General features: G+C 43.3%; 1 protein-coding gene and 1 pseudogene across 6 annotated transcripts in view; both read right to left on the bottom strand.

The window, feature by feature from the left end:
• SRR (serine racemase) overlaps positions 1–8,603 on the bottom strand; it is a 33,450-nt gene that overhangs the window by 18,524 nt on the left and 6,323 nt on the right. For 2 of the 5 annotated variants that reach the window (XM_032263429.1, XM_032263428.1), the window contains exon 2: positions 1,305–1,476. In XM_032263429.1, the coding sequence (XP_032119320.1) occupies positions 1,305–1,472 (168 nt within the window). In that variant the 5' untranslated portion in view covers positions 1,473–1,476. Of the gene's footprint in view, positions 1–1,304; positions 1,619–1,929; positions 2,107–8,603 lie in introns of those variants that run through there. The other 3 variants (XM_032263426.1, XM_032263427.1, XM_032263425.1) reach the window with 3 other exon arrangements.
• Positions 3,413–4,422, bottom strand: LOC116540094 (annotated as a pseudogene). The gene has a single exon (XR_004264300.1). The product of XR_004264300.1 is annotated as a ras GTPase-activating protein-binding protein 2 pseudogene (transcript).

Here is an 8,603-nt window from a genome sequence, read left to right as displayed (position 1 = left end):
TTTTTTTTTTTTTTTTAAAGATGGGGTTTCACCATGTTGGTCAGGCTGGTCTTGAACTCCCGACCTCAGGTGATCCGCCCTCCTTGGCCTCCAAAGTGCTTGGATTACAGGCATGAGCCACCGCACCCGGCCTATATTTGTACTTTTTGTAGAGAGGGTCTTGTCATGTTGCCCAGGCTTAGATTTTTTTTTTTTTTGAGACAAGAGTCTCCCTGTGTCACCCAGGCTGGAGTGCAGTGGAGTGATCTCAGCTTACTGCAACCTTCGCCTCTGGGGTTCATATGATTCTCCTGCTTCAGCCTCCCAAGTAGCTGGGACTATAGGTGCCCACCACCACACCTGGCTAATTTTTGTATTTTTAGTAGAGATGGGGTTTCACTATGTTAGCCAGGCTGGTCTTGACCTCCTGACCTCGTGATCTGCCTGCCTTGGCCTCCCAAAGTGCTGGGATCACAGGCGTGAGCCACCGCACCTGGCCAGGTTTAGATCTTTTATAGTCATTCTGTATCCATGTGTAGCAAGTTGATACAGTGAATGCTTAAACTTGAGTCATATACACTTTCCAGTTTGCCTGCAACAGTTCAGTTGTCTCAGTTTAGACATTTCAAATTGCTTCTTTCAGTCTCAAACATGTTCTAGTTTGGATAATAAATGATGTCTTAATTTGGACAGTAAGTTATAGCATATATAATACAGTCATACTTTGCTTAAGGATGGGGATATGTTCTGAGAAATGCATGATTTGGCAATTTCATCATTGTACATGCATCGTAGGGTGTACTTATACAAACCCAGCTGTTACAGCCTATTGCTGCTAGGCTATAAACCCTGTATAGCATGTTGCCGTACTGAATAATTGTAGGCAGTTATAATACAATAAGAAGTATTTGTGTATCTGAACTCAGAAATATACAGTACAAGTGTGGTATTGTAGCCTTATGGGACCAGAGACCACCATAGGTGGTCTGTCATCAACTGAACTGTTATGTGGCACATGTCTGTATTTTATGTACATATTATATATAGACACACGTATACATGTTACATATAAAGATTACTTGGATAATAAGTTATATATATGATCCTAATTACAAGGATTTTATGACTGTGTGAAAGTGGCTATGAACACTATTATGATACTAGGTAAAACAAGGACTTGAAAGGAAAATTTCTGTAACCTTTTTTCGAACTGTATAAAAGTGTTAATTTACTTCTGCCTGTTTCACTGGGTGGTCAGGAGAATCAAACTGATATGTAAAGGGGTTTGAAAACATATATGATACACTGAGAAAAAGGATTGTTACCTTAAAAGATCCTGTTTTCTGGAAGAGTTCACATTTGAAGAAAAGATTGCGCCCTGTTACTTGATTCAAAATGGAGCTTGTTAGCACTGGTGTGAGGTGGATAGAATCTCGAATGTTGATATGAGCCTTTTCAACATCAGCAAAGGAGATGCAGTACTGAGCACACATGGTTCTGAAACCCACAAATAAGAAAGGGGTCAAAGCAAAGTCTAAGACAATATGTTTATTGGAGAGATTTTCAAAATGCATAACACAGAATAGACCTGGGGTCTGTGGTGTTAAGTGGAAACTCTCCATTACTGAAGTGCCAAAATTTCTTTCTTTTTTTTTTTTTTTTTGAGACGGAGTTTCGCTCTTGTTACCCAGACTGGAGTGCAATGGCGCGATCTCGGCTCACCGCAACCTCCGCCTCCTGGGTTCAGGCAATTCTCCTGCCTCAGCCTCCTGAGTAGCTGGGATTACAGGCACACGCCACCATGCCCAGCTAATTTTTTGTATTTTTAGTAGAGACGGGGTTTCACCGTGTTGACCAGGATGGTCTCGATCTCTTGACCTCGTGATCCACCCACCTCAGCCTCCCAAAGTGCTGGGATTACAGGCTTGAGCCACCGCGCCTGGCCAAAATTTCTTTATAGAAGAGATTTGACTTGAAGCTGAATGAAGTTTTTCTGGTGAAGCTTTGAGAGAAGCAACTGATGGTGATTATGGAAGGCTAAAGCCCACGCCCCACCCATACCACCCATCTGGTCTCCATCTTTCTTTTAATCATTGTTGTGAAGCTACTTGAATGAATTGGATTCCATTTTTATATACATTTTTAATTTATAAATTTTAATATTTTTAATAAAAAACAAATTATTTGATAAATTAGCTAGACTTTTCCATTTAAACAACTATATTCCTTTTCTGTATTTCTTTTGCATTTTTTCTTTTTTTCTTTGAGATGGATTTTTTTCTTGTTGCTCAGGCTGGAGTGCCAATGGCGAGATCTCGGCTCGTTGCAACCTCTGCTTCCCAGGTTCAAGTGATTCTCCTGCCTCAGCCTCCTGAGTAGCTGGGATTATAGGCATGCACCAGCACACCTGGCTAATTTTATATTTTTAGTAGAGACAGGGTTTCTCCATGTTGGTCAGGCTGGTCTCCCAACTCCCGTCTCAGGTGATCCACCCACCTTAGCCTCCCAAAGTGCTGGGGTTACAGGCATGAGCCACCGTGACCAGCTCCTTTTGCATTTTCAGTATACATTGTATACATTACATAACAGTTAAAGCAAACATTTTGTTTATTCCTACATTTGGCTCAGTTTCTTGACAATTTTCACAATTATAATTTTTTTGTTTTTAATTTTTTAATTTTTTTTAATATGCTAGTCCATTTTACTGATTTTAAAGATGCTGCAATTTTTATACATTTCGATGATTTTTCAACATTTTGCAGCTGTTTGGCTTTGCGGCACAGCAATTCATATACTATACTGTACAAAATTACCAGCAAGACTGGAATGATGTATTAATAGAAGGCACCATCATGCTTATTACCAGAGAACAAAAATGCAATAAAGACAGTTATCACTGTACACAGCTTAAAGAAAGGAAAAAGGGGAGGAGGAGTGTGTTGAGCAGCCAGCCATCCCTGTACTGAAGAGGGGCAGGTAGAAAAATCTTAGATATGGAGCTACTAAATCTGGTCTAATAGTCAAGACCATCGCATTTGAAGTTCTAATTTTTGTTATTTAGTTCATAACTAAAATTATTTCCTTCTGGAATATACTTGTAGTCTTGTTAAGGTTTATGTGTACACACGCTGGCCACAGCAAGCAGATAAAATGCCCTCATCATTTCACAAACTATTCTCTACTGGAAAAGAAGATGAAAGATTTTTTTCCCTGTTGCCACCTGTTGCAGATGTCAATGTTAATGAGTTCAGAGTACCCGTTAGTGCATTTTGATGAGTGCATAACAAGTTTCTGTTGGTTTGTGTTTTTGGGGGAAGCCAAGAAAAAGGCAAGATTCTCCAATTTCACAAATTGCACTATTTGTATTCCCAACATTAACAGGCAGAAACAGTTAACACTTAAAGAAAATGTGCAGCAGCAGATTTTTTTTTGACTCAAAGGATCTGAATTCAGTGGGCATGTCCTTTTCAGTTCACTTTGTCATAGATAGTTTAAAATATGGTCAGTTCTCAGTCCTTAATTCTCCAAGTCTAGATTTATAAATTAACAATGTGAATCCTGTTGTGAAACTGGGGAAATAATGTCCACCTCAATTTAACTGATAACCAAAAGATGCTTTTCACATCAAAGAAATGATCAAAAAGGCTGTGTCACATTCCAAAGCCAAAAAAAAAAATTAACAAGAATGCAAACATGATGAATATTGTACCACTGCCAAGACTCTGCCAACAGTGGAGCTTCAGCGACGCTGTCCTGTGAAGCGGCCTTCCATTTGCCCGGTTCCTCTTCCAGAGCCAAGTTTCTGTGCCATGCCACCCCTTCGAGGAGGTCCTCTTCCATCACGATCACACATCATTCCGCCACCCACAATTCCACGTGGACCACCAGGACCTTGATCATTGCGCCTAATATCCCTGCGATCATCACCACCACCTCTGGTTTCTCGCTCTCTTGCAGCTCTTGTTTTTTTCTCTTCCATATTTAAACGTACTTCTCCTCGAAACATAATCGGTTTTGCAATTAAGATTCTCTGAACTGGTTCAGAGTCATCAAAAACCACAAAGCCAAAATTTGGAAGCTTTCCCCCAACACCCTTGGTATTGATGCGAAGTTCCACAACGTTTCCAAAACTCATGAAGAATTCTTTCAGTTCATTTTCATCAATATCATGTGGCAAGTTACCAACAAAAAGTTGATGACTATCTGGATAGCGAATTATTCTACGGTTGTCAGTCATTCTGTTCCATATTTCCTCTGCCTGGTCTTGGTCCTCTAGGGGGGAAACCAGGTCGCTCTCTAGGTCGCTGTTCACGCACACGAGGTGGCTGAGATTGAACTTCTGGTTTAGCTTCAACTCTTGGCTTTGGTGGTTCTTGTGGCAGAGAAACAGGTTCTGCTGGAGGAGGAGTAGCAGATTTCTCCTCTAATTCTAAGTTCTTAAAGGTTGGGTTTCACCATATTGGTCAGGATGGTCTCGAACTCCTGACCTCAGGTGATCTGCCCACCTCAGCCTCCCAAAGTGTTGGGATTACAGGCGTGAGCCACCGAGCCCGGCACAATTATAATTTTCAATAACTACATTAACCTTCCGCTTTCCACTGTGTTTATTGTAGCAGTTAAATATGAAGTTTCTCTATTTTTCCTTATTACAAAAGAATCTATGTTCATTAGAAAACCAAGTTAATAGTCAGGTGTAGTGACTCAAGCCTGTAATCCCAGCACTTTAGGAGGCCATGGCGGGCGGGTCACAAGGACAAGAGATGAGACCATCCTGGCCAACACGTTGAAACCCCGTCTCTACTAAAAATACAAAAATTAGCTGGGCGTGGTGATGCGCACCTGTAGTCCCAGCTACTTGGGAGGCTGAGCCAGGTGAATTGCTTGAACCTAGGAGGCAGAGGTTGCAGTGAGCCAAGATCTTGTAACTACACTCCAGCCTGGTGACACAGCGAGGCTCTATCTCAAAAAGAAAGAAGTTAATCTGAAAATACAGAGACACAAGACTAACACAAAAATTGCCACTAAACCTTCGTACCTAAGGACAATTGTTATCTAGTGGTTTACCTTTCCAGGCCCAAATACACATGCAGACAAAACTTTTTGATAGGCTTGGTAACTTGTTTTTGTCAGACAATAATATGAATATCAATTAATGTTATCAACAAGTACTCTTTTTTTAAAGACGGAGTCCTGCTTTGTCACCCAGGCTGGAATACAGTGGCATGAGAGTGGCGCATTACAACCTCTGCCTCCCAGGTTCAAGCAATTCTCTGCCTCAGCCTCCCAAATTGCTGGGATTATAGGCGCATACCACCACGCCTGGCTAATTTTTGCATCTTTTTAGTAGAGACGGGGTTTTACTATTTTGGCCAGGCTGATCTTTAACTCCTGACCTCATGATCCACCGGCCTCAGCCTCTTAAAAGTGCTGGGATTACAGGCATGAGCCACTGCGCCCAGCCAATAAGTACGTTTATTCAACTTTGTTTGTTTGAGAGAGTTTTGCTCTATCACGCAGGCTGGAGTCCAGTGGCACAATTGAGGCTCACTGCAACCTCTGCCTCCTGGGGTTCACACAATTCTCCTACCTCAGCCTCCCGAGTTGCTAGGATTACAGATGCCTGCCACCACACCCACCTAATTTTTATATTTTTAGTAGAGGTGGGGGTTTCACCATATTACCCAGGCAGGTCTTGAACTCCTGACCTTAGGTGATCCACCCACCTCAGCCTCCCAAAGTGCTAGTATTAAAGGCGTGAGCCACCACTCCCAACCCATTTATCCAACTTTTAAAATGACTTAATAGTACTTCTTTTACAAAACTGCGGTAATTTAGCTGGGTGCAGTGACACATGCTGGTAGTCCCAGCTACTTGGGAGGCTGAGGCAGGAGGCTTGCTTGAGCTCAGGAGTGCGTTATGATCGTGCCTATGAATAGCCACTGTACTGTGGCCTGGGAAATGTAAGCAAGACGCTGTCTCTTGAAAAAAAATCTTAATTTTAATTTTACATAACTCAAACGAACATTTGGCTTTCCTGTTGTTGTTGGCTATAATAATGATGTAATGGATAGCCTTGTTGCTAGGTTTTTGTGTACTTTTGTTGAGTCCTTAGGGTAGATTCCACCAAATGGTATTTTGTATCAAAAGGCGTGCACATTGTTGAGACATTTGATAACCACTGCCAAACGGATCTCCAGCAGGGTCCTATCTTACATCAATTTGCACTCCCTACGGCAGTGGAATGCCTATATTCTTCATCCTTGCTGTATCATTTTTATGTGAATTTAATTATGTCTGGTAGTTTTAAGTGACATTAATTACTAGTGATTGAACATTTTTTTCTGAGACAAGGTCTCACTCTGTTGTTGTTCAGGCTGGCATACCGTGGCTCAATTGTGGCTCACTGTAGCCTCAAAATCTTGGGCTCAAGTGGTTTTCCCACCTCAGCCTCCCAAGTAGCTGGGACTATGAGTGTGCACCAGCATATCTGGCTACTTTTAAAAAATTTTAGTTTAGTAGAGAGGACATCTTGCTGTGTTGCCCATGGTGGTCTCAAACCCCTAAGCTCAAGTGATCCTCCTGCCTCGGCCCCCTAAAGTGCTGAGATTACAAGTGTGAGCCACCACACCCGGCCTTCTTAATCTTTACACACCGTTTACTGATGGAATCATTTTCCTCTGAAATGCTATGTTTATCAAAAATTAAATTTCTATGAATGCTTGGGCTATTGTATTTTGTTTCATTGGCCAGACTGCCAATTCTTTTTCCTTTTCTTTTTTTTTTTTTGAGATGGATTCTCATTCTGTCACCCAGACTGGAGTGGAATGGTGCAATCTCGGCTCACTGCAACCTCTGCCACCCGGGTTCAAGCGATTCTCCTGCCTCAGCCTCTTAAGTAGCTGGGATTACAGCTGCGTGCCACCGTACCCCGCTAAATTTTGTATTTTTCTTTTTTTTTTTGAGACGGAGTTTCACTCATGTTACCCAGGCTGGAGTGCAATGGCGCGATCTCGGCTCACCGCAACCTCCGCCTCCCGGGTTCAGGCAATTCTCCTGCCTCAGCCTCCTGAGTCGCTGGGATTATAGGCACACGCCACCATGCCCAGATAATTTTTTTTTGTATTTTTAGTAGAGACGGGGTTTCACCATGTTGACCAGGATGGTCTCGATCTCTTGACCTCGTGATCCACCCGCCTCGGCCTCCCAAAGTGCTGGGATTACAGGCTTGAGCCACCGCGCCCGGCCTTGTATTTTTCTTTTAGTAGAGACAGGGTTTCACCATCTGCGCCAGGCTGGTCTTGATCTCCTGACCTGTGATCCACCCACCTAGGCTTCCCAAAGTGCCGGGATTACAGGTGTGAGCCACCGCGCCTGGCCTCCTTTTCCTATTACACACTATATTAATAAATTCTCCCTTTATTACTCTTTCTAAAATTCATTGGCTTTTCTCGCACATCAATTCTTCCAAGTGAACTTTAGAATTCCTTTATGAAAGTTGCCAGAAATTCCACTGTAAAGATGTATAAATGAATTGGGGGCATTATTTATTTATTGAGACAGGGTCTCACTCTGTCGTCCAGGCTGGAGTGCATTGGCATGATCTCAGCTTACTGCAACCTCTGTCTCCCAGGCTCAAGCAATCCTCTCACCTCAGCCTCCCGAGTAGCTGGGACCACAGGTGCATCGTGCCACCATGCCTGGCTAATTTCTGTATGTTTTGTAGAGAGAAGGTTTTGCCATGTTGTCCAGGCTGGTCTGGACCTCCTGAGCTCAAGTGATCCACCTGCCTCAGCCTCCCAAAGTGCTGGGATTATAGGCATGAGCCGCCATGCCAGGCCTGAAGACTCGATATTTTTTTTTAATGTCAAATATGCCCCCTTGGCTGGGCACGGTGGCAGGAGGATTACTAAAACTCAGGAGTTCAAGGCTGCAGTGAGTTATGATTGTACCACTGAGAGAGCAAGACCCTGTCTCTCAAAAACTGTTGCCTGGGTGTGGTGGCTCATGCCTGTAATCCCAGCACTTTTAGAGGCCAAAGCAAGCGGACTTGAGGTCAGGAGTTTGAGACCAGACTGACTAACATGGTGAAATCCCGTCTCCATTTAAAAAAAAAGCAAAAATTGCTGGGCGCTGTGGCTTACGCCTGTAATCCCAGCACTTTGGGTGGCTGAGGTGGGTGGATTGCTTGAGCTCAGGAGTTCAAGACCAGCCTGGCCAATATGGTGAAACCCTGTCTCTACTAAAAATACAAAAATTAGCCGGGTGTGGTAGCACACGTTTGTAGTTCCAGCTACTTGGGAAGCTGAGGCAGGAGGATCACTTGAACCTGGGAGGCAGAGGTTGCAGTCAGCCGAGATCGTGCCACTGCACTGCAGCCTGGGTGACAGATCAAGACTGCATCTCAAAAAAAACCAAAAAGCCGGAAGTGGTGGCATGCACCTGTAGTCCCAGCTACTTGGGAGGCTGAGGCAGACAAATCACTTGAACCTGGGAGGCGAAGGTTGCAGTGAACCATGACTGTGCCACTGCACTCTAGCCTGGGTGACAGAGTGAGACTCTGTCTCAAAAATAAAATTTTAAAAGCCCCCAAAAAACCGTGCCAGGCCTGAAGACTCAATATTTTT

The sequence above is a fragment of the Sapajus apella genome, unplaced genomic scaffold (assembly GCF_009761245.1).
Source record: "Sapajus apella isolate SASKATOON/1434 unplaced genomic scaffold, GSC_monkey_1.0 scaffold136, whole genome shotgun sequence".
Classification (NCBI taxonomy): domain Eukaryota; kingdom Metazoa; phylum Chordata; class Mammalia; order Primates; family Cebidae; genus Sapajus; species Sapajus apella.
The sequence above is the reverse complement of the archived record's forward strand: the minus strand, read 5'-3'. Positions and strand labels throughout refer to the sequence as shown.